The sequence below is a fragment of the Bos javanicus genome, chromosome X, assembly GCF_032452875.1.
Source record: "Bos javanicus breed banteng chromosome X, ARS-OSU_banteng_1.0, whole genome shotgun sequence".
NCBI classification, from domain to species: Eukaryota; Metazoa; Chordata; class Mammalia; order Artiodactyla; family Bovidae; genus Bos; species Bos javanicus.
In genome coordinates this window covers 50,939,107-50,965,998 of record NC_083897.1, presented here as the reverse complement: position 1 = coordinate 50,965,998, position 26,892 = coordinate 50,939,107, and the positions used below count along the sequence as shown (strand labels likewise).

The following is a 26,892-nucleotide window of genomic DNA, read 5'->3' as shown; positions in this document are numbered from 1 at the left end:
TGATGATGTAGAAATTTATTAGAACATGAAGAGAAGAATTACCTACAAGCAATTCCGGAGTATTGGCTACCAGGAGCCAAATGCCTCATTGAATAGCATGCATTTGTTATATGTTGGGTGCCAGAAGTTTAAGCACTCGAGCTCAGACTTGCTATTAAACCCTCCCTAGCATGCGGGCCACCCACCAGTTGCAAGGCATGATGACACGACAGATAACCCGCCCTCCTTGGTAGCAATATGGATACGGGTAGTAACCTAGTAAAGGTTCACAGACGCGGCGACAGTAGCGGTTGCCTCGACGGCAGTAAATACAACAGTAACCTCTCTCATCCAACATGGAGTCGAATTCTATTCCATTTTCAGTCTGAAAGAAGAAGAAACCAGTGTTGGAGGGGAAGAGGTCTGCCAAGCAGGGGAGGAATATGAAACTATAGAAGTTGGGGCCTGGTGAGTAATTAAGTTCCTGAGCCTGATCTTGGAGATATATCAATGGACTAGATCAAGATTGATTTTAGTTTTCTTAATTTAAAAATTTTTTTAAAAACTTAGTTTTATTGAAATAGAGTTGACTTACAATGTTGTGTTAATTTTTTTCTGTACAGCAAAGTGATTCAATTATACATATATTTATATATATTCTTTTTCATATTCCTTTCCATTATCATTTATTGTGAAATATTGACAAGATTGATTTTGAATGAGCCTTTTAGGTATTCCAAGTTTCTTAAATACTTTTTTTGTTGTTGTTAAAACAATGACCAGTCTCCTTTCAGTGACTTTGATCTGAAAAATAGTGAGATTTGTGAAGGCTCTTTGTCTTTTTCCTCTAAACAAGAATAATGTGCACAGAACTCACATAGTCATTGATTGGGAGTTCTTCCTCACTTGCTGCTTGTCTGGCGTGACGGGTCTTCTCCACCTTCACTTGAGGGACCACCCACTGCTCGTTTTGTTCAATGCCTTTTTTTTCACTGGTAGGAAAGTGAAGGTCTTCACCATCCTCCTCAAAGTCCTGTAACTCTGAAACTAAGGTAATACACACAAAGTTGTGATGCAACCACTTTGCTTGGGGGACTAGCATTGGGGGATAGAGATTTTCATTGTGTCTTCTCACTGTCCTCATTTAGGTATGCATGAACCACTTTTCCAGGGTTCTGTAGCTGACATTTTAAGGTCTTCCAAAAGAGATCTGACCATTCCTATGTACACAGACACCTTTGCTCATTTGGCATCAGACACTTACTGTTTTGCTTTATTAGCATGTTAAATTAAAAATTGAGGGCAGGATACTTTGGTGTCTCCCACAATGATTTTACTCATGGTCGGTGCTCAGTAAATATTTTTGGTTGCCTGATTTGATTTAGTGTCCTCTGTCCTCCTTCCTCATCCCTTCTCTTTTCTGTATTAAATGCTTTTTTATTAAACTTTGTATTTAGAAATTATCTTAGATTTATAGAAGAGTTGCTAAGGCGGTACAGAGTATCTGTATATCTTTTCACCCAATTTCCCCTAAGGTTAACATTTTATATAACCACAGTACAATGAGCAAAACTAAGAAATTAGTATTGGTACAATAGGTTGTTGTTGTTTAGTCACTAAGTCATGTTTGACTCTTCGTGATCCCCATGGACTTTAGCCCACCAGGCTCCTCTGTCCATGGGATTTTCCAAGCAAAAATACTGGGGTGGGTTGCCATGCCCTTCTCCAGGGGATCTTCCTGACCCAGGGATTGAACCCATGTCTCTTGTATTGCAGGCATTGGCAGGCAGATTCTTTACCACTGAGCCACCAGGGAAGCCCTTTATAGGTACAATAAAATTAACTAAACTACAAACTTTACTCAAATTTCATCATTATCTCCACTAATGTCATTTAAGAGAAGGATGTTGAAGCAGAAGTTGTAGTGTCCAATCCAGGAAACCACAATTGCTTTTTTTTTAAGGTCAAAGAGTACCAATAGATGCCCGCATTGATTAGATCCTTCTCTCTTGGGCAATATAGTGATCTATGCTGTCCAGAATGAGGGAGGCCAAATTTTATGCTAGTTAGGCAGAATAAGATGTCCAAGGACATTTGCCCTCTCTGTGGGCTGACTGGAAGTTGAGATCTGGAGTCTTTAACTCTACCTTTAGCATCCAATTGCTTTTATACTGATTCCTAAAATAGTCACAAAGAAATTGGTATTGCAGTGACCGTCCTTTCTTCTGAGGAGAATGCCACCATTTGACATAGAAAATCCTTCTTGAGACAATAGGGCATTATTTTGGCTCTTCTCTCCTCTGTTCTTGGGTTGGGCACATAGTGGTTTGAGCCATAGTTTGGTAGCTCGACTGCAATGAATATAGATGTACAAAGAGAGACAGATTAGCTTTTTGCTATCACTGCAAACATTGGGGTGGCGTTACCTTTGATGGGATATTTAATAGCCTGTCAGCATTAATTTATCTGATTTATAACTTGGCTGTGAAAAATCTCCTCCTCACTGGCTGTCAGCATATACAGTTTCATCTAAGAAGATACAAGCTTATCATTTGTTTTCCTAGAAATGTAGTCTCTGAATGCTGGTAACATTAACCCGTTACTGATTTTGGAAAGCAGAGGATGAAGAGGAGGAGGAGAAAGAGGAGGAGGGTGAAGCCATACCTGCTATTAGAGTGGGATTGATCCAATACATGGTCACATTATCACAAATCTCCAGAATTTTGGAATTTTTAAGAAAGTCTCGGTTTTCAATAGGTTTTTCTGCTGGGACCCAAATCACTGACTGTTCAAAGAAAGTTGTGGTAATTTCTTCATTCTGAGAGAAGAAAGTTGTTCAGGGTAGGGATAGGCAGAGAAATTAATAAAGTGAGTGAGAAATTATGGGATACTGGAAAACACCATATTTCAAGTCTGAATAATAATTATAGTCCCAGAGCTTCCTGTGAAGTAGCTCTGTGCCATGCATACAGTAGGTGCCTTTGGGAGAGTTAGCAACTGGTTCCTCCTTCTCCCCTCTAACTGTAAGTCTGCTCACTGAAACAGCAGCCTTCTCTGCTTAATTTCTCTTAAAGTCAGGAAGGCTCTCTGTCATTTTCTAGGTCTCTCACTGGGCCAAGTATGTTTTAATTTGGCCTTCTGGAACCTTGAGTGACTTATGTTTGTTTTCTTTTAAATGGATGTTGTGTGTGCATGCTCAGTCACTTGGGTCATGTCTAACTCTTTATGACCACATGGAATGTACCCCACCAGGCTCCTCTGTCATGGAATTCTTCAGGCAGGAATTCTGGAGTGGGTTGTCATGCCTTCCTCCAGGGAATCTTCCTGATCCAGGGACTGAACCTGCATGTCCTGTGTTGCTTGCACTGCAGGCAGATTCTGTACCTGTTGACCCATGGGGGAACCCCTTGGTGTTGTGAGTGCCTGCCTTATTTTAGGCTTATGACTAGGATTGCAAGTTTAATTTGATCACAAGCTGAAAAACACTCCTATAATCCAAATTGGTGAAATCAGTTAAGTAGCACCAGGACCTAATATTTTGGCTTTCAAGATTGCCTGTTAATGGTATAGTTGTAGTACCAAAGATGTCTTTATTTTTTATTTGTTTGTTTTGAAGTCAAGTCTCTAACTTGTGACTACAATGCCCTGACTACTGGTTTTACTCCTTTCATTCTAGATGCTTGGAGTTTGTCTGACAGAATGGTTTTTATTTAGGCAATTTTTCTTTTTTATTGTCAAGAGCACTACCTACTTTTCTGTTTATAATGTTGGAAGTAGTTGTCGTGTATACCTAGCTCTTTTTAAACATATATATATATTTAAATTTACTTGTTTGGCTGCATCAGGTCTTAGTTATGTCACACGAGATCTTTGATCCTCTTTGAGGCATGAAAACTGTTAGTTGAAACATGTGGGATCTAGTTCCCTGACCAGGGATCGAACTCTATGCCCCTGCATTGGGAGTATGCAGTCTTAGCCACTGCACCACCAGGGAAGTCCGGTATACTTATCTCTTAATCTCCTGGGCTTTGACAATTTACCCAGTACTCTTAATTAGGTTTTTCCTTTTCTCTTTTGTTTCCCTCTAGTTTTATGGTTTCACTGTTTTTATTCTTTGAAATATGGCTATGTGTAATTTTTCTCCTAGTCATTTAAAACTCTTCATCTTAGCTCCTTTGTTCAGGAGTCTGTAAAGACCTTGGTACGCACTGAAAGGGACTGTATAGAATGAGGTTGGTACACTGACTAGCTTTGTTAGAAAAATCAGGGCTATTTATATAACTGTTCTGCATGTTTAACATGTGCAAACTATGGATGCAATGGTGAGGGAAGTACAGAATAAAAAGTTTTTGTCATTCAGGATCACAACTTTGTCTCATAAAAAAATCTGTAGCCTAAGTACAAACAAATAGGATTTTCTTGAAGATAAAGCAATTTCACTATCATGAGATGAATACTTAATGTTATTTAGACAATCTGGCAAAATTAACTGAAAAATAAATTATGGCCAAAATGAGACACTGTGGGCCTTGCAATCTCAAAAACGACAGAATGATCTCTGTTTGTTTCCAAGGCAAACCATTCAATATCACAGTAATCCAAGTCTATGCCCCAACCAGTAACGCTGAAGAAGCTGAAGTTGAACAGTTCTATGAAGACCTACAAGACCTTTAAGAACTAACACCTAAAAAAGATGTCCTTTTCATTATAGGGGACTGGAATGCAAAAGTAGGAAGTCAAGAAACACCTGGAGTAAGAGGCAAATTTGGCCTTGGAATACGGAATGAAGCAGGGCAGAGACTAATATAATTTTGCCAAGAAAATGCACTGGTCATCACAAACACCCTCTTCCAACAACACAAGAGAAGACTCTATACATGGACATCACCAGATGGTCAACACCGAAATCAGATTGATTATATTCTTTGCAGCCAAAGATGGAGAAGCTCTATACAGTCAGCAAAAACAAGACCAGGAGCTGATTGTGGTTCAGACCATGAACTCCTTATTTCCAAATTCAGACTGAAATGGAGGAAAGTAGGGACAACCACTAAACCATTCAGGTATGACCTAAATCAAATCCCTTACGATTATACAGTGGAAGTGAGAAATAGATTTAAGGGCCTAGATCTGATAGATAGAGTGCCTGATGAACTATGGAATGAGGTTCGTGACACTGTACAGGAGATAGGGATCAAGACCATCTCCATGGAAAAGAAATGCAAAAAAGCAAAATGGCTGTCTGGGGAGGCCTTACAAATAGCTGTGAAAAGAAGAGAAGCGAAAAGCAAAGGAGAAAAGGAAAGATATAAACATCTGAATGCAGAGTTCCAAAGAATAGCAAGAAGAGATAAGAAAGCCTTCTTCAGCAATCAATGCAAAGAAATAGAGGAAAACAAAAGAATGGGAAAGACTAGAGATCTCTTCAAGAAAATCAGAGATACCAAAGGAACATTTCATGCCAAGATGGGCTCGATAAAGGACAGAAATGGTATGGACCTAACAGAAGCAGAAGATATTAAGAAGAGATGGCAAGAATACACAGAAGAACTGTACAAAAAAGATCTTCACGACCCAGATAAACACGATGGTGTGATCACTGACCTAGAGCCAGACATCCTGGAATGTGAAGTCAAGTGGGCCTTGGAAAGCATCACTACGAACAAAGCTAGTGGAGGTGATGGAATTCCAGTTGAGCTATTTCAAATCCCGAAAGATGATGCTGTGAAAGTGCTGCACTCAATATGCCAACAAATTTGGAAAACTCAACAGTGGCCACAGGACTGGAAAAGGTCAGTTTTCATTCCAGTCCCAAAGAAAGGCAATGCCAAAGAATGCTCAAACTACTGCACAATTGCACTCATCTCACACACTAGTAAAGTAATGCTCAAAATTCTCCAAGTAAGGCTTCAGCAATATGTGAACTGTGAACTTCCTGATGTTCAAGCTGGTTTTAGAAAATGCAGAGGAACCAGAGATCAAGTTGCCAACATCCGCTGGATCATCGAAAAAGCAAGAGAGTTCCAGAAAAACATCTATTTCTGCTTTATTGACTATGCCAAAGCCTTTGACTGTGTGGAAAACAATAAACTGTGAAAAATTCTGAAAGAGATGGGAATACCAGACCACCTGGCCTGCCTCTTGAGAAATATGTATGCAGGTTAGGAAGCAACAGTTAGAACTGGACATGGAACAACAGACTGGTTCCAAATAGGAAAAGGAGTTCATCAAGGCTGTATATTGTCACCCTGTTTGTTTAACTTATATGCAGGGTACATCATGAGAAACGCTGGACTGGAAGAAACACAAGCTGGAATCAAGATTGCTGGGAGAAATATCAGTAACCTCAGATATGCAGATGACACCACCCTTATGGCAGAAAGTGAAGAGGGACTAAAACGCCTCTTGATGAAAGTGAAAGTGGAGAGTGAAAAAGTTGACTTAAAGCTCAACATTCAGAAAACGAAGATCATGGCATCTGGTCTCATCATTTCATGGGAAATAGATGGGGAAACAGAGGAAACAGTGTCAGACTTTATTTGAGGGGGCTCCCAAATCACTGCAGATGGTGACTGCAGCCATGAAATTAAAAGACGCTTAACTCCTTGGAAGGAAAATTATGAACAACCTAGATAGCATATTGAAAAGCAGAGACATTACTTTGACAACAAAGGTTCGTCTAGTCAAGGCTATGGTTTTTCCTGTGGTCATGTACGGATGTGAGAGTTGGAGTGTGAAGAAGGCTGAGTGCCGAAGAATTGATGCTTTTGAACTGTGGTGTTGGAGAAGACCCTTGAGAGTCCCTTGGACTGCAAGGAGATCCAGCCAGTCCATTCTGAAGGAGATCAGCCCTGGGATTTCTTTGGAAGGAATGATGCTAAAGCTGAAACTCCAGTACTTTGGCCACCTCATGCGAAGAATTGCCTCATTGGAAAAGACTCTGATGTTGGGAGGGATTGGGGGCAAGAGGAGAAGGGGATGACAGAGGATGAGATGGCTGGATGGCATCACTGACTCGATGGACGTGAGTCTGAGTGAACTCTGGGAGCTGGTGATGGAGATGGAGGCCTGGCGTGCTGTGACTCATGGGGTCGCAAAGAGTTGGACACGAGTGAGCGACTGATCTGATATTATCTTTCTGGGGGGCAGCACCACATGTGGAAACTTGGTTCCCTGACTAGGGATTGAACCCATGCCCCTTTCAGTGGAAGTGCAGAGTCTTAACCACTGGACTACCAGGGAAGTCCCTGCCTTTAACTTTTTCAGAAAAGAAATCTTGTCATGTCAGTTTGGAATGTCATTGTTGGCTGGCCCAACTCAAAGTCTTACATTATTTTCTGTAAAAAGCAGTATGTGATACTGGATATAATAGCTTTTAATCTTATTCATTCTCCTTTCATCTTATTCTTGCCTCCTATAGTAGTCTCTAATATCCTAGAAGTTGCTCTGTTCCTTGGATGCATCCAAATTGAGTGTGTGTTATTAACTCAGTCATGTCCGACTTTTGTAACCTCATGAATTGGGGCACGCCAGGATCCTCTGTCCATGGGATTTTCCAGGCAAGAATACTGGAGTGGGTTGCCATCCCCTTCTCTGGGGGATCCTCCCGATCCAGGGATTGAACCTGGGTGTCTTGCATTGCAGGCAGATTCTTTACCGTCTAAGCCACTAGGGAAGCATCCAAAATAGGCTTATTTAAAAAAAAAAAAAAAAGACTCCCAAACTTCTCACTTGCCATAGACCTTGGGAGCAGAGCATCGTCTTTGGGGGAAATCCTTTTCTTGGAAATTCTAGGAACTTCTGTAACTTCTGTAAGAGTCTGTAACTTCTCTGGAAGTTACTGGTTCTGTGGGAACCAGCGACAGCCATGAGACTTGGATAATGGAAAGTAAAAATGATCCCCACACCACCTCATCCCTGCAAATAATAAATAAAAGTAAAAGAAAAAGGTAAATGGGTAGATGAGAATTAAGATGGAGAGAGTTGGGCAAGAGAAAAATGTAAAAGAACCTAGGAAAGAGAGAAGAAAAAGAAAGAGGTATTTATAGTACATAGAGCGGTCTCTGTGCTATTGGGATAATTTCATTTTAGATTTGCCAGTTAAGCACTAAGAAAACCAACCCAACCCATTTGTTTCTTCTGGCTATAGTCACAATACATCCTTAGCTAAGGTTCCCCTCCTTCCTCCACTGACAGCAACATACCATAATTATTGTCAGAATATCATGGAAAAATGAAGAGTCTCCTGGGCTTTATTGATGGCTGTATTTTAAGCAATAATCCTCCATCTCCCACTAGGCCTACAAGGGCCACTAAGCTGTTGCCCTGATGCACTAGGTTATCTTACCCTGACCTAGGGGTGTGCTTTCAGAGAATTTGTATTACACTGTACTTCTAACCTTCTTTGCTTTTTCTTTTCTTAGTGATATTAAGGATAGATTATTCCATTAGCAGCCCAGCATAAAATGGTAAGATGAATGAACTGAAATATTTTTTAAATTTTTTAAAATATTTATTTACCTGGATGTGCTGGGTCTTAGTAGTGGCATGTGGGATCTAGCTGCCTGACCAAGGATGGAACTCAGGCCCCTTGAATTGGAAGTGTGGAGTCTTAGCCACTAGGCCACCAGTGTTAGTTGCTCAGTTGTGTCCCTCTCTTTGCAAATCCATGGACTATAGCCTGCCAGGCTCCTCAGTCCATGGAGTTCTCCAGGCAAGGATACTGGAGTGGGTTGCCATTTCCTACTCCAGGGGATCTTCCCAACCCAGGGATCCAACCTGGGATTCCCACATTGCAGGTAGATTCTTTACCATCCAAGCCACCAGGGAAGTCCCTTAATTTTAATTTTTTTTATTGAAGTATAGTTGATTTTGGGCTTCCCTTGTGGCTTAATCATAAAGAACCCACCTGCCAATGCAGGAGACACAAGAGATGTGGGTTCAGTCCCTGGGTCAGGAAGATCCTCTGGAGAAGGCAATGGCAACCCTCTCCAGTATTTTTGCCTGGGAAATCCCATGGACAGAAGAGCCTGGCAGGGCTACAGTCCATGTGGTCACAGAGAGTTGGGCATGACTGAGTGCACAAGCAATAGCAATATAGATGATTTACAATGTTGTGTTACTTTCAGGTGTACAGTAAAGTGATTCAGCTATATATTTAAGTTATCACAAGATATTGAGTATAGTTCTCTGTGCTATGCAGTTGGTTATCAATTTTATATATGGTAGTATTGAACTAAAATCTTTATTTCTTATTTTAAACTTTTATAATTTGCATTGGGGTATAGTTGATTGACAATGCTGTAATAGTTTTAGGTGAACAGCGCAGGGACTCAGCCACATATATTCATGTATCCATTCTCCCCAAAACTTCCTTCCCATTCAGGCTGCCATATAATACTCAGAAGAGTTCTATGTGCTATACAGTATGTCCTTGTTGGTATCTATTTTGTATATAGTAGTGTTGAATTAAAATCTTTAGAATAGGTGAATGTCAAAGTGTGACAAAAGCAGCAAGGATCCCGAGTGGCCTTGGGGCTTTTGTTTTGGCAGGATTGATTTTGTTCTTCTAGCTCACCACTCTTACCAGAAATCTTTGGTTTGGAAGCAAATGCACATAAGCCATGTTAATGGCTGCTATCCTTAAGTTAATTTTTAATTTTTATTGAAGTATAGTTGATTTACAATGTTGTGTTAGTTTCAGGTGTACAGCAAAGTGATTCAGCTATATATATATATATATATATAAGTTGTTATAAGATATATAAGAGTATACACCCTTATGTTCATAGCAGCACTATTTACAATAGCCAAGACATGGAAGCGACCTAAATGTCCATCAACAGATGAATGGATGGAGAAGATGTGGTACATATATACAGTGGAATAGTATTCAGTCATTAAAAATGAAATAATGCCTTTTGCAGCAACATGGATGGACCTAGAGCATTTACTTAGTGAAGTAAATCAGACAGAGAAAGAGAAATATCGTGGCATCACTTATATGAGGAATCTAAAAAAATGATACAAATAAACTTATTTTCAAAATAGAAACAGATTCAGACTTAGAGAATGAATTTATGTTTACCAGGGGGCAAGGAACAGTTAGGGACTTTGGGATTGCCATGTACACACTGCTATATTTAAAACGGAAAACCAACAAGGACTTACTCTATAGCACAAGGAACTCTGCTCAATATTCTGTAACAACCTAATTGCGAAAATAATTTAAAAAGAATAGTTATATGTATATATATAACTGAATCACTTTGTTGTACACCTGAAACTACACAACACTGTTAATCAACTGTACTACAACATAAAATAAAAAGTTAAAAAAAAAACTAAAACTAAAAAAAAAAGAAAAGTACAATGTTGGACCTAAAAGCATCAACTTTAGTTTTTGAAAGGTCTGAGTTCAAGATCCCAATCTGCTCTTCTCTAACTGTGTAACACTGGGCAAGTTACTTTTTGGTTCACATCTGAAAATGGGGACAATAATAGGACCTGTCTATAGGATCATTGTGAGAATCAAATAAGAGTAAAGCATTTAGTACAAAGTCTGACACATAATTAGTCCCCAACAAATTATGGCTTTTACTACTACTGTCATTCTTACATACCTCATCTATTTCTTCCTCTGGTTCAGAAAATTCAGGAATCACTTTAATCTGAGTTTTGATGAAGCATTTTTGAAGACCTACAAAGTAAATGCCAGTGTATCCCTATAAAACAGACAAAAAAATAAGAAAACTTTCTGAAGTAGCCACAATTAATGAGTGTCATGATTTGTTAGGGCCCCAGGCTGGCAAAATTTGAATTCAAAAGGAAAGCTTTCTCTTATAAATTAAATGGAGGCTACAGGTTATTTTTAACTTGACTCAAGTGTTCTAATATTTTAAGTGGGAAGCCTTAGGGAGAAAACATCCAACTTACATTTTTAAAGTCATGTACTTCCAATGTTTCATCAGTGCCATTTCCACTTCTGAATATTTCAGTTTTGGTAATGGGATCAATTTCCATGTAAATCTTCTTCTTCTCTCCATTGCTGTAGAAAGTGTGCTCCATGTCATATGTCTGGGAGAACAAAGGAAAACAAGCTGTAAGATACTCAGTATGACCACCAATGCAGGTAGATGTAAGAAACTTGGGTTTGATCCCTGGGTCAGGAAGATCCCCTGGAGGAGTGAATGGCTACTCACTCCAGAATTCTTGCCTGGAGAATCCCATGGATAGAGGAAGCTGGCAGGCTGCAGTCCACAGGGTCACAAGGAATCGGACACAACTGAAGCAACTTAGCACACACACACAGATGTCTGTTCATGGTGATGGTGGTTTAGTAGCTAAGTTGTGTCTGACTCTTGCGATCCCATGGACTCTAGCCTGCCAGTCTCCTCTGTCAATGGGATTCTCCAGGCAAGAATACTGGAGTGGGTGGCCATTTCCTCCTCCAGGGGATCTTCCCCATCCAGGGATGGTCTCCTGCATTGCAGTCAGATTCCTTACCACTGAGCCACTAGGGAAGCATGTTCGTTCATAAGACACTTTAATTGGGTAATATCTGGGGCACATTCTTTTTCCAGAGCCTTTGTAGAGAGGTGCTGTCTCAGCAGCTTGCTGTTGGGAATTCTCTGAGACTTGAGATTAAAGTGAGGTGTTTTTTGGCACTAGAGCTGATACGGGGATCCCTTCAGAGTTAGTATTTTGTATTCAAGCCAAGTTGTTGAACTAATTACTAAGAATTCCAACAGTTTTTCTTGGCACCCTTGACTAAATAGCAAATGATATTTTGCAAAGCAGTCTATAAGGTGTTTTTCCCTTATGGTAAGAAAAGGAACCGCCAAAGACCTCTACTGCTTCTTTAAACTGCCACTTCCCTTTCTAAGTACTCAAAGGTCACCCACTTTCTTCTTGTGAAATTCAGTAGGGCTGAGAAAGAGATTTGAACAGATTTAGAATGCTTAGGTATTGCTCTTTATCTCCTTATCTACCAAGAGATTTAATATTGCCTTACCAGTCTTGGTTATGTCCTTTTTAAGCACTGAAGACCATTGTCTTTGGCGAATATTAAGTAAAAGTCTTACCCTGACCTCAACTGCTTCCTTTTTGCCCTTTAAACTCCAGGAAACATTTACTGCCTTCCCCTAACCTTCTCTGTTATGGGCTAACAAAATCTATTCAGTTTATTACTGAATTCTCTTTTCCAAACTCGATTCAGCTGACTTTAAGTCTTCAGGTTCTCCTGCATATAGAATTTAATAACCATGAATTGTAATATGCACTATGTAATATGGTATCTTCCAAGAAGAGCACCTTGGTAAAGCTAAATATCAGGTTACTCCTGAATGGTTGAAACAAAACCCCAGACTCTCTGCTAACCTCTAAAAGAGACTGTCCTCTTTCTAAGGCCCATAGAATATCCCAGTCTATTAACAAGCCCATTGCTTATAATTGAGGACGTGTTACGTTGTTGTTGTTTAGTTTCTATGTCGTGTCTGACTCTGTGAGAACCTGTGGACTGTAGCCCGCCAGGCTCCTCTGTCCATGGAATCCTCTAAGCACGAATCCTGGAGTAGGTTGCCGTTTCCTTTTCCAGGGGATCTTTCCAACCCTGGGATCAAACCTGGGTCTCCTGCACTGCAGGCCGATTCTTTACTGCTGAGCCACCAGGGAAGCCAGATGTGTTTACAGCTAGAAGCATAAGAAAAACCCGAAGGAATTTGCTATCACAAACCAGGGCAGCCCTGATGGTGTCATGTGGAAGTCTATCTTATCCCTGTTGTTAGGAGGCCTTTTGCTATCACGTTTCTTCATATTCATTTTTCTTTATGAAAAGCATTTGGTAAACTGAAAGCCTGAAAAAGCAAGTCATCCACAGAGCCAACGTTGCTTTCTAATGATTCTGTTCCCAGTGGCAGTCTTTTAGAGCTTGCACTGGGTTGGGTTGTTTTTTAATGTCTGCCAGTGTCTGTGACTGAATGTTAGATTAACCTGGTCAAATTTTCCCCACCTCAAGTAGAAAAACATGTTGGAAGGGCTTGTAGAAGCACTGTTACCTCAAGTGTGAAAAGTTGATTTAGTTACTGAATAGGAAAGCAAGAGACAATGATATTGACCTCTTTGCTGCCCTACAGTAACTTAGACATGGTCAGAGCTGAAATAATTGTTGAATACATTTTTATCACCAATGGCAAATTCTTGGCTTCCTAAAGAAATTTGAGCATTGGCAAGGTCTTTTAAGAGACAACATTTTAAAAGGGGAAGGAAAACACTATTTAGAACTTTCCAGCAACTGCAGAGTTAACACAGTGAGTCTGACTTGGTTTGTGACAGGTAGCAAATTCCCTTAGACTTGTTATTTGCTTCTAGTTATAAATTTGTTCTGAGTTGCAGCTCTGCGGCCAGCCTGAGAAACTTCTACCTTATGGCAACAAATTGAGCTCTCAGTGGGCCTGACCTAAGTAGAGGAGAGAGGCATCTAATGCAGATTCAGCCTTGTCAGATCTCTCAACAGGGTGGAATTTCTTTAGAAATACTATCCATTGCTGAGACAAATGTCGACACCACCAGTCACTGGGGGTGGGGTGGGGTGTTTGTTTCATCAGTAGCACAACTGATGGATTATTGCACGGAAAAATGAGGTTAGAGACTAGGGGCTGTTGGAACGCTGCCTACCTGGGCAAAAGAGAAAATACAGGCTGTATTTTCAATCATTGGGAGAAGACTATGGAACCATACTGGTGACATTTAGGATTTCAGTGTACTTCTGTGGAATGAATTTTCCTGCACTGTTGGCAATGCACTTCACTTGGACACCTTGCTAGATGAAAACTATTGGAAACTGCCACGCTCAGCAGATCCTGATTATTTTCAGCATTCTTTCAAAGAGTTTTGTTGTTGTTGCTGGGGGAGGAGGCATCCATTCTGATTGTAATTATTAACCAGCATGTTGCCTTTTTGTTAATAATGATAGTGGGATCAGAATGACTTCATTTGTATGTGAATTCTGGGTGGGAGGTGGGGGCTATATATTCACTCAGATGGAATTCCATTATCAAAGGTGTCCTTTTGGAACAAACTTTGTCTAGAAGATGATGCTGGTGGCCCACTTTGGACTGCTTAGGGATGAGTTTGAGCAAATCCAGACATGCTGTCTTGTCCGAGTCCCCATGGAGCACATTGCTTAACTGGCCCATATGAAGACTGAGCTCATGCCTCTGGCTTTAGAAGTACTTTTCTTTCTACTAAGCTCACTGGCTAAGGGGCTAAGGGTCTTTCTGGAGATGAAGGAATAAATGATTTTGTCCACTCTGGGTGTAAACTAAAGCAGAGACAGGATGACTTGTCTGAGAGAAGTGTGAGTGGGCTCCTCATACCTCATTTCAGACTGCCTCTAAGTCAGCTTTATTCCAGGAAGGACAGAGCAGGGTCAGAGTATGATAAGAACACTTCTGCCAAACTGGCAAATTAGGGCAAGTTAATCTTTGGTGCTTCTAGTTTCCCTTTTCTGTACTTTTTATATCCTGTTCCTTTTGCGCCTTTCTATGCCTTCCTCCTCTTCCCATCTCCCTCTATTCCTCTGTCTCCTGTCTAGACATCTAGGAATTTCGTGATTTTTCTGATACTTTATATCAAAGAAATCTATCTGGCAAATGATTTCACACTAAGATATTAGTGATGGGCATTTGTTTAAAAAATTGAGTTTGATACTTAACTCAAAGGAAAGAATTACTACTGGTGGATTTTAAACACAATGGCAACAAGAATAAGAGATATTTTAAGGGCATCTTTCCTGCACCACTCAAATGGGCTCCAGCTCCATCCACAGGTAAGGCTGATCTCAAATACCAAGGACCAGAACACTGGAGTGGGACAGGTAAACCAATGGGATGAGATATGACTCAGAAGTAAAGTGAGATATATATGTGGTGAAGTCCAAGGAGTGAGAGATATAAGAGGAGTGCACTGATAAAACATGGAGAAAACACAGACTCATTTCTCTTCCTTGCCCAGGAATTCTTTCCTCAGTGCAGTTAAATCCTCCACTCAGGCAGCAAATGAGCCCTAACATCCCTCTTTCACAGTTTGCTGTGCTTTCAAGCCTCCATTTGTGACAATCTCTGAGATAAGAAAAAAAAAAGCTTTTTATAAAGAGTGAAGCTGCCTGAGACCTCAGTGTGATAGATCTGTTTGGGGGCAAGTAGCTTTAGCTTGTCCTGAAAAAGTATTTGAGCACATTTGGCTTAGGTATGTTTTTTGAAGCCTGTGATTAATCTAGCTGTTCTTCTCTCCACCGTCCTTCTTTACTGTCTGTTTATGAGGTACACCCTCCAAAGGTGAAATACATGCTCAGAATAGCTGGCTAGCAGATGTTAGGCTGGAAGGAAGGGAAGGGAATGTATTGTGCCGTATTATTACCGAACTAGCTTGTGGGAATTAAAGGGCCTCTGGGTATTTCCTTAACTAACACAGAGCAGACACATTGTTTCTTATGCAAAGTTGGACTTCTGTATCTTCAATCACCAGTTCTCACCCCTGGAAAAAAAATTGACTAGGCAGCACAGACATTCCTCTTTTTCAAAAAGAAAAAAAAAAACAAACCCCGCATTTCTTTCATCTAGAGATTCAAGCTGACTTGGAAGTTTTTCCTACCCACTACCCTTACCACTCCTTATTCTTAAATGCAGATGAAGAATAGTGGAAAAAATCTCTAGACCAGTTTCTAGTCCTAGCCTCAACTCTGCCACTTACAAGCTGTGTGACTTTGGACAAGTCACCAGATGTCTCTGGAGGCTTGGGTCCCATCTTTATCTCTCACCCCTTGCCATATGCAATGTTGAATAGTTGACAAAATTAATTGTCTTTCTAAATTGAAGTATAGTTGATTTTATCCTCTAGGGTAGGAAATGGCAACCTGCTCCATTATTTTTGCCTGAAAAATTCCATGGACAGAGGAGTCTGGTGGGCTACAGTCCATGGGGTCACAAAGAGTCGAACACAAACGACTGAGCCACCGACTGATAGACTGGTAGCTACGACTAACAATGTTGTGTTAGTTTCAGGTGTGCAGGAAAGTGATTCAGCTTTTCAGATTCTTTTCCATCATAGATTATTACAAGATATAGAATATATATATACAAGATATAGAATATATCCCTATGCATACAGTAGGTTCGTGTTGTTAATCTATTTTGTATACAGTAGTTTGGCAAAATGAATTCTTTTCAGATTTGATAGACAGAGGTCAAGTTGAACTGTTGAACTACTACTACCTGTTGATTCCTGAGCTACTTCCTTACAGTAGCCACAGCCCCTCTCTTAGCCACTAAAGGACAGCTCCCTTTGAAGACCTAGGGTTTTTCTGGCTGGTACCATGTGATTTGCCAGCAATGCTGCCTTAGGAGAATAAGGAGACTGAATACAAATGTGTTCCTAGGAGCCAGAGTCCTAACCTATGTGATTGATGCGGACCCTCAACAACACAGAGTAAGAGCTGACTCAAGAGAGTTTCTAGACAACGGTGGACTTCGATTTTGCATGGTTTGGGAGGAAAATAAAATTTTAAAATGCTGACATGGCACCATCTGGTAAAGTTCAGTTCCCCTGCTAAATAGATTCCAGCTCCATCTTTCACTTGAGAGGATGAAATGCTTCTCCAGACCCACATTTCACCCACCAAACTGGAAAACCCGGGGAACTCAGGGAAGAAAGTTGTATCCCCTGTGTGCCTACAAGGGGAATGAATAAAGTTGGCCCTGGCCAATATTAGTATTAGAGAAATAGGCTCAAAAAAGCCAGATCCTGACTTATCAGGAAAGTGCTTTTTCTGAGCAAAGGATTTTCAGGCTAGAATGCTGTTGTGTTTGCAGTCCTGAGTGAAACTCTTTGAATTGTCATCTGCAGTTGATGTGAGGGGGAGGGCAGACAGATGCCCACCTATCCTAACCATTCTCATTTCATCCTGTTTATATGCAGGAGCTGAGGGGACATCTCCAGGAATCTGCGGATTGCCATGTGGGTCTTAGGACTTAGGCTTTCCAAATAGCCCTAAAATCACCAGGCAGTTCCTATATATGGCAGGAAGGGCAGCCTTTCATTTATTTAATTAATTAGTCTTCTGCCTCATTCTACAAAGGATTGGAGGGAGGATAGGCTACAAGGTCTGTGCTATATCTATCAACTGTTGGTTTTAAAGCTGGGATTTTTCTGCCTTGTTTTCTCCATATTGAATAAATTAGCTGGAGAGTTGATTTCTCCTTGTTTCAAGTTCTATGTGTGATACAGGGAGCCTTAAGCAAAAATGTATCTCTAGGGAATCTGCTTCAAAGATGACTGGGCAGTCACTGCATGGAAGTGGAGCCTTGTGATGCCCTCTTGAAACCTCTGGGACTGAATAGGTACCCTCTGCTCGGTTTAAGAAAGCTGCATATAGAACTCAATGGACTGGCTTTCATTCAGCTCAAGTGGCTTCTATACGTGGCTGTGAGTTGGGGATCTGTAGCCTGTAAGGGAGTGAAGCAGTTCTCTCAAAGTTAGTCTTCCTTGTTTCACTTTATTTTCATCCCTTCCTCTCTCTTTTCTGTGTGCATGTGCTCATGCCTGAGGTGTGTGGAGAGAAGGAGTCCATCATAGCTTACTTCCCATTTCAGATCAAAAATCTGGATCTTTTGTCCACATCAAGGTGGGAGGTAATGGGAGGAGGAGGGGAGAACTTACTGGCATGGAAATGTCAACACCAGATGTGGAATGTTAAATAAACACTTTATTATAAGCAAATGTCAAAAAGCAAAATAAAAATGAGGTGTGGTTGGAGGCTAGAGGAGCAAACATTAAAAACTTGGAGGGAGTCCTGGGATGCCAAACACATCACTGTCATCCATGAGCATAACAGCATCACCAGTTCTCTCCCCCAAGGTCCCCACAGTCTCCATAGGTCCCACAGTCTTGTAAAGGAAAGTCCAGAAGATCCTGGGTTTTTATCTGCTAACTGATGGTTCTTGCCAGACCATACTCTTAAGGGGAGCCTCTTTAATTTGTGCAAGATGCCTGGATCATTTTCCTCTGCAAATCTTCTTCCAAGACTAGTCTGACTTCTCTTCACTTCCCAGCATTTATTAAGTCCTCTCTGAGGCAGCCTTATTAGCAGCCCTAGCCATCGGAAACCTAGACGTTCCCTGGGGCTCTTTGTCTGGGAATTGAAGGTAGTGGACTTAGTGGAGCATCCACATCTCCAACTGGGTCCTTGGTTTGCAGTGGACCTAACCTGGTCTTCTGGGGCAAGGCCTGGACTTCAATATCAAAGGCAATAAATCACAACTCTCCATTGGAATGAAGAACAAACAACCTTTGTTCACAGTAGAAAAAAGTTACCTCAGGAGACACCTATGTATTATCTTTTACCAGATTGCTTTGCGTTCATTTCTGAGAATTCCTTTGCTAAAAAGTTACATACTCAAATTACTTCTTGAGAGATTTGGTTCTTGATAAACTTTATTTACTAACATACCCCACCTCTTCTTCGCCCACAGTGACAAGATTCGACATTTGGTTTGAGGAAATTACAGGATTGCATTAAAAAGCAAACTGGAGTGAGAAGCAAAGATGATATAATGCAAAAGCAGAGGTGACCATGGGCTCTGTTAGTGAGCTTGACACCTTGTTAGATAAAAGCGAGGTCCCCACACAGTCATTTATAATTACACTGAGACAAATAGCACTGCAGTTTTAGGAAAATACAAAATTTTTCAGAATAAGATTTGCAATTACAATGGCTGCAATAAAACCAGAAAAGTCATAGAGCCCCATATTTAGGCACATACATATTGGTGGCTGAAAGGGCTAGTGACTGACTACACCCAGTTAAGTACATTATGGTCATGAAGGACAAACAGTTTATTCTCCTCTTGTGCTCGTGCTCAATCACTTTAGTCGTGTCCAACTCTTTGAGACCCTAGGAACTGTAGCCCACAAGGCTCCTCTGCCCATGGGATTCTTTAGGCAAGAATGCTGGAGTGGGTTGCCATGCCCTCCTCCAGGGGATCTTCTCTACCAGGGACTGAAACTGTATCTCCTGCATCTCTGCAATTGCAGCCAGATTCTTTACCTCTGAGCCACTGGGGAAGACCAATTCTTCTCTGTCCCATCTGTAATTGTCAAGAGGACCCAAGATTCAATTTGTGGGGCAGCGTGTCACCTTGGGAATGAGTTATGTAATAGCAAAATTGGATCAGAATGTATCTTGGCACTCTTATTTATTTACTATTTCTTTCCTGATCGTAATTACTTTGCCAACTTTGCTAGCCTCAATGTTAGATGGCTTCTCTAGAAAAACATGTGAACAGAAAGTAGTTGAGAAGCAGAGAACAGTGAGAATGATAAGAGAAAGGGCTAACTATATGCAATGGATGATGCAAAAAATCCTTTCTGGAGCAAGGTATAAAAAAAAACAAGCAAAGAAAGTTCACTATTCTTTCTCCTGTTTAAACTTGATAAGGTAGCCCCTGGGACTAAATGAAAGTCAGTATGGCAGCAGAGGTGAAGAATCCAAAGGGTGTTATGTCTTACTTCTCTGTTTTTTTTTTTTTTAGACATTTGTCCAGTTGACTTCTGGCTCAGCCGGTAAAGAATCCGCCTGTAATGTGGGAGACCTGGGTTCAATCCCTGGGTTGGGAAGATCCCTTGGAGAAGGGAAAGGCTACACATTCCAGCATTCTGGCCTGGAGAATTCCATGGAATGTATAGTCAGTGGGATCGCAAAGAGTCGGACACGACTGAACGACTTTCACTTTCACTTTTCACTTTCCAGTTGACTTTCTATTTTCTATACCCCCAGTGTCCTTCCTTATTAATCCATATTATTTTCTCTTTGCTCCTATCACTCCTTTGGCTCCTAATGGTTCATGCTCAGTCACTTCAGTTGTGTCCAACTCTGTGACCCCATGGACTGTAGTCTGTCAGGCTCCTCTGTCCATGGGATTTTTCAGACAAGAATACTGGAGTGGATTGCTATGCCCTCCTCCAGGGAATCTTCCTGACCCAGAGATCAAACCTGCACCTTCTGTTTCTCCTGCATTGCAGGTGGATTCTTTATCACTTAGTCACTGGGGAAGCCCCCTAATGGTTCATAACAACCCATTATTTCATCCTGCCTCCTAGATGTGTGCCTTTCCCTTCCTATGTCTGCTAGCAAATAATTAATAACAGTGGTAACAACAGCAACATCCTACACCCTGAAAAAAAATGTGATAAAACCAGAAAATCATCTTCACACTTTACAGCTTGTAAATTTATTAATTCTCTTTCAAATGGAAATTGTTGGCATGAAGGGGCTATGATTTCCTTTGAGTCACAGCTAAACTTGCTCATTGTGTATGAGCTCAGGGGTGACAATAACACTAAGGTACACTAATATCAACTACAGTGGCCTGCTAAGCTTCACTAAATAACCCTAATATCAGAAGCATTCTGAGACATCTGTGATTAATGACTTGGTGTCACTTTTCTACCTTGTGGCATTACTATCTCACTGGGACAGCAACAACTGTGGCTAAACCCTAACATAACACTAACCTGTAGTGAGAAGCTGAAAAGCTCTAGGTTTTTTTTTTTTTTTTTGAGTCACAAATAAATGTGAATTCAGGTACGAGAATTACTCCTTCTGAAAAGGAGCTTGCTGCCTGTCCTCACAGGAGATGCATTAAGTCAGAAACGTAATCCCTGAAAATCTTTTGCTGCCATTTCTGGTGGTTTCTTCTTATGTGGTAGCATAATTACTTTTCCATCAGTTTCTGCCCAGATAATTGAAAGAAAGATGAAAACTATTTTTTCTTACAGTAAGAATTTTTCTTCTAGGAGGAACTTTAACTCCTTAAAACCAAGCATTAAAAAAGAATGGATAATTCTACATCTTATCATTACTAACTGAAATACAGAGAAAACTTTGTTCTCCATTTTGCCAAAATAATTAGGCAGAAAAAGAGTGAACCGAAATCCTGGTTCAGTTTTTCACGTCACCAAAAAATAAATGTAAAACAAACAGTGATTTTCATTTTCAGAGTAATATACATGTCAACCACTAATTAAATTCAATAAACTCAAAACAAAATCTTTGGATAATAGTGTTCATTTACTTACTTTTTTGGGTGTCTCAGGCCAGAAGTGCTTACTCCCCCAAAACAGCACAATTAGAGTTAAGGCGAGGATACCAAATACCAATCCACAAATCTTAAGTAATTTACATATCTTCTTGGATTTAAAAGCTTCTGCCTAAGCAAAATACAAAGAGAACAACAACAAAAAATAAACAATAGCCCTTAAAAATGCAAGCCGTAAATTCAAAGTCACTTTTAATTTCACTTTTTAATGTTCACATAGCAATACGATATCTCTGTAAAGCCATGCTTTTGCTCAAAAGGGGAAAAAATATGAATCAACTTACATTTAGAATGTGACAGTCCTCACAGTTCTCTGGAGGATTCTTTGCCATGATCTCTCAGCACACAGCACTCTTTCCCTGCTTTGAGAGGACTGAGAGACCACTGCTGAGGTGGAGTTGCAAGTGAGTCGACTAACAGATGCCAGAGGAGAAGCTGAATTTATATGGCTCAAATATGTCATACCAGAGCCTGAGGGAGCCCAGGGGGCTCCTGTGCTGCGATTTGGTGCATCAATATACCCATATATGTATATAACTTCTGTGCACAGAATTCCATCCAGAATGGCAAAGACAGAAGGTTATAATGAAAACTATTGTCCTGGGGGTTGGTTTGGAAGGGGACCAAGCCTAGGACACTTTGAAATGATTTTTCACTATGAACTTAAAATATCAGTGGCAATGCATGCTGCATACTCCAGAAATAAGCAAACAAAACAAAGAAAGGAATGGAGACCTAATTTCAATTCCATTTGATCTAACAATATTTACTGCAAGGATATTAAATGTCAAGCACTGTGCTTAGTATAGGAGATTCAGAAATGAATAAGATAGTGCCTTCTTCTCTATATTAAAGCTCTTTGAGGACTAAGATCAATATGTAGTCAACAAATTATAATTAAAAACAAGATTTAAATGGTTAATTACAAGTTTTCTCTCTCTTTTCATTCTGTCTCTCTGATTACTTTCTTTTCCTACACTGTCTTCCTTAGTCTGTTCCTTAATGTTGATATTCCTTATGATTCTAACACTGATGATCCTCTCACTATATATACCCTTCTTAGATGATCTCATCCACTTCTACAGTTTAAAATATAACTTACGTACCAATGATTTCTAAATCTATACTTACAACTCCAATCTGTCTTTTGAATTTCAAAGTCATTTGACTATCTCTACCTCGATGGATCTCAAGAATCTCAAAATGCAACATGTCCCACATCAAAATCTTCTTTCATTTCTCTGATAATGAGTGATGTTGAGCATCTTTTCATGTGTTTGTTGGCCATCTGTATGTCTTCTTTGGAGGAATGTCTATTTAGTTCTTTGGCCCATTTTTTTATTGGGTCGTTTATTTTTCTGGAATTGAGCTGCAGGAGTTGCTTGCATATTTTTGAGATTAGTTGTTTGTCAGTTGCTTCATTTGCTTTTATTTTCTCCCATTCTGAAGGCTGTCTTTTCACCTTGCTTATAGTTTCTTTTGTTGTGCAGAAGCTTTTAATTTTAATTAGGTCCCATTTGTTTATTTTGCTTTTATTTCCAATATTCTGGGAGGTGGGTTATAGAGGATCCTGCTGTGATTTATGTCGGAGAGTGTTTTGCCTATGTTCTCCTCTAGGAGTTTTATCATTTCTGGTCTTCGAGCCAGTCAGAATGGTTGCGATCCAAAAGTCTACAAGCAATGAATGCTGGAGAGGGTGTGGAGAAAAGGGAACCCTCTTACACTGTTGGTGGGAATGTAAACTAGTATAGCCACTATGGAGAACAGTATGAAGATTCCTTTAAAAACTGGAAATAGAACTGCCTTATGACCCAGCAATCCCACTGCTGGGCATATACACAGAGGAAACCAGAATTGAAAGAGACGTGTGTACCCCAATGTTCATCGCAGCACTGTTTCTAATAGCCAGGACGTGGAAGCAACCTAGATGTCCATCAGCAGATAAATGGATAAGAAAGCTGTGGTACATATACACAATGGAGTACTACTCAGCCATTAAAAAGAATACATTTGAATCAGTAATAATGAGGTGGATGAAACTGGAGCCTATTATACAGAGTGAAGTAAGCCAGAAAGGAAAACACCAATACAGTATACTAATGCATATATATGGAATTTAGAAAGATGGTAACAATAACCCTGTATACGAGACAGCAAAAGAGACACTGATGTATAGAACAGTCTTTTGGACTCTGTGGGAGAGGGAGAGGGTGGGATGATTTGGGAGAATGGCATTGAAACATATATAATATCATATGTGAAACGAATCGCCAGTCCAGGTTCAATGCATGATACAGGAAGCTTGGGGCTGGTGCACTGGGATGACCCAGAGGGATGGTATGGGGAGGGAGGTGGGAGGGGGTTCAGATGGGGAACACGTGTACACCCATGGCGGATTCATGTTGATGTATGGCAAAACCACTACAATATTGTAAAGTAATTAGCCTCCAATTAAAATAAATTTAAATAAAAAAAACCTTTCAACACCACTTTCTTCCAACCTACTTTTTTTCCCACAATGTTAATCTCAGTTGGTGGCTGCGTTAGTTTGCTAGAGCTGCCATAATAAAGTACCACAGACTGTGTGGCTTAGACAACAGAAACTTATATTTCTACAGCTCTGAAGGCTAGAAGTCCAAGATCAGGGCCTCAGCAAAGTTGGCTTCTTCTGAAGCCTCCTCCTTGACTTGTAGATGGCCTTCATGTTCACGTGGTACTCCCCTTCTATGCATATATATGTCCTAATCTTCTCTTCTTATAAAGACACCAGTCATATTGGATTAGGCCATCCAACTTCATTTTTCCTTAATTACTTCTTTAAAGGCCCTGTCTTCAAATACAATCACATTAAAAAATAATGGATATTAGGGCTTTAACATATGAATTTGGATGGTGGCGGGGGCACAATTTAGTTTGTAACACTGGAACCATTACTCACTCAGGCTCTAAAAACAAAAATCTATGGTTTGTCCTAGACTTCCCTCTCTGTCACATTCCCTTATCCAATCAGTGACTAGGTATTTCTTATTCTAAATTTGTAAATCTATCAAGGCCATTCTTTTCTCCCTATATTGACTTCTAAAGCCTTAGTTTAGGTTGTCCTCTTCTCTGATAAATCTCAAATCCATATCTTTTATCCAGTCTGTTTAGGGCTCCAGACTCATGGGTCCATCTAACCTGCTAGATATTCCCACTTGGATATCTCAGAGATGCCTCAAATACCACATGTCCTCTGCTGTGTCATGCTCAGTCACTCAGTCATCTTCAACTCGTTGCAACCCTATGGACTGCAGCCCTCCAGATTCCTCTATCCATGGGATTTTTCCCAGTCAAGAATACTGGAATAGGTTGCCATTTCCTCCTCCAGGGGATCTTCCTGACCCACATGTCTCAAACTGAATTAATTATCTCTCCTTCCAAATATACCTTTCTTTCTATATTCTCTCTCTCACTAAATGGCATGATGATCAGTTTCTAGAATGGAAACCTCCAAATGATCCTTTATTTCTTCCTCTCTTGCCTAATTAGGCCTCCATAACTAGTGAATTATTAAATCCAGTCATTTTTGCCTCTGAATTATCTTCCCAGTTTTATTCTTTCCATCCTCAAGTTCCACTGTCTTAGTTGAGGTTCTCATAGTTGCTTTTATTGTTGCAATAGAGTCTTTACTGGTCCCCTTACCTTCAATGGTCTTTTCTAGGACTCAGATTTGAGGATAATCTCTGCCATGATTAAAACCTTTCTGTGTTTATTCATTGTCTATAAACATCAAAACTCATTATGGTGACATCATAGGCACTTCAAGGTCTTGACTGTGTCTAATACCCCCAGCCTTGCTTTTGGACAATTTCTTCTGTAGAAATGGAGACAACTGGGTGTCTTAGCTGGGCAGAGCTATGGAATATATATGTGTGACTTCACCCACATCCTAATGTCTCAAAGGAAAACATTTTTCTAATTTGTTGCAGACATGAGCACGCATGAATTGATTATGGAAGTTATGAAATATCAATCATGGTTCTATTTGTTCTACAATTCTTTGGCCAAACTTAAAACAAAATGAATCTATGAGAGCAGTCTTATGAAGAAATCCATGTTTATTGTGTTAGATTTTTTCCCCCTCAACAATGTTACTCACACTATGCTTCTAATACCTTCCTTACACTTTGTGCTTTATTGATTCTGAGCACTCTTTGCTTTTTTACCCTGCAATGCATTTTCTTTTTTTTTTTTCATTTATTTATTTTTTATTTTTTTTTACTTTACAATATTGTATTGGTTTTGCCATACATCAACATGAATCCGCCATGGGTATACACGTGTTCCCCATCCTGAACCCCCTTCCCACCTCCCTCTCCATACCATCCCTCTGGGTCATCCCAGTGCACCAGCCCCGAGCATCCTGTATCATGCATTGAACCTGGACTGGTGATTCGTTTCACATATGATATTATACATGTTTCAATGCCATTCTCCCAAATCATCCCACCCTCTCCCTCTCCCACAGAGTCCAAAAGACTGTTCTATACATCTGTGTCTCTTTTGCTGTCTCACATACAGGGTTATCGTTACCATCTTTCTAAATTCCATATATATGCGTTAGTATACTGTATTGGTGTTTTTCTTTCTGGCTTACTTCACTCTGTATAATAGGCTCCAGTTTCATCCACCTCATTATTACTGATTCAAATGTATTCTTTTTAATGGCTGGGTAATACTCCATTGTGTATATGTACCACAGCTTTCTTATCCATTCATCTGCTGATGGACATCTAGGTTGCTTCCACGTCCTGGCTATTAGAAACAGTGTTGCGATGGACATTGGGGTACACGCATCTCTTTCAATTCTGGTTTCCTCTGTGTATATGCCCAGCAGTGTGATTGCTGGGCTACAGTCTTTGCTTGGGTTTCCCTTCTTCCCCTTGTCTACCTGAAAATTCTCATTTAGTCTTCAAAATACTGCCTAGATGTTACCAGTTCCTGACAGACTTCACTGATCTCATCTCTACAACTTCACTGAGTTCATAGGCCTTTCCCTTGTTCTATTTTTGTATCTTGCTCATACTTCAAATGTTGCACTTTTTACACTGTATTATAAGTAGTTTCTGTATTTTTCTTCTGAGTAGACTTTGAGATCCTTTAAAACATGAAATAAAATAAAGGTCCAATTGATATGCCATAGAAGCACAGAAAGAGGAATGATTAATTCTGATTCAGGAGAGCAGGGAAAATGACACAAAGCACCTGAAATTTCAGTAGGTTGTTCACTTACTAGCACTCTATGTGGCAAGCACTGTTGTAGGGGCTAGATACATACTCAGTAGTGGACAAGACAAACACAGTCCCTGACATTATAGAGCTCAGAAGCTATTTAGGGAGACAGAAGTTAAACTAAAGGGGGAAAACCCTGCAAATAAAAAATATATATATATATAAATAACAAAACAGGCTAAGAAGGAAAAGTTCAAGGAATATTATGAAAACACCTAATTTAGATTGGGAGGGGGTGGTCAGGGAAGCCCACACTAAAGAGAAGTCCCTTAAGCTCAGATCTAAATAATGAGTGGAAATTAGCCTGTGAAGAGTGGGAAAGAGATTATTCCAGGCAGAGGGGTCAGCAAATCCAAATACCTTGAAGCAGAAAAGAGATTGTGTTTGAAAAATAAAAGGAAAGTCAGTGTGGTGGTAATATAGTGAATGTGGAGGAGAGTTGCTTGAGATAAGTCTGAAGAGGTAGGCAGGGACTATATTATACAAGATT

The 26,892-nt window shown here is 40.1% G+C and overlaps 1 protein-coding gene across 1 annotated transcript; it reads right to left on the bottom strand.

The window, feature by feature from the left end:
- On the bottom strand, positions 1–21,669 carry TNMD (tenomodulin). Its single transcript, XM_061409144.1, has 7 exons — positions 21,416–21,669; positions 21,112–21,243; positions 10,915–11,055; positions 10,602–10,703; positions 2,644–2,797; positions 857–1,026; positions 1–364 (listed from the first exon to the last, which is right to left on the bottom strand). The coding sequence occupies exons 1-7, from the start codon at positions 21,461–21,463 to the stop codon at positions 155–157; spliced, it is 957 nt and encodes a 318-aa protein (XP_061265128.1). The 5' UTR covers positions 21,464–21,669; the 3' UTR covers positions 1–154.
- Between the last annotated feature and the right edge of the window lie 5,223 nt (positions 21,670–26,892).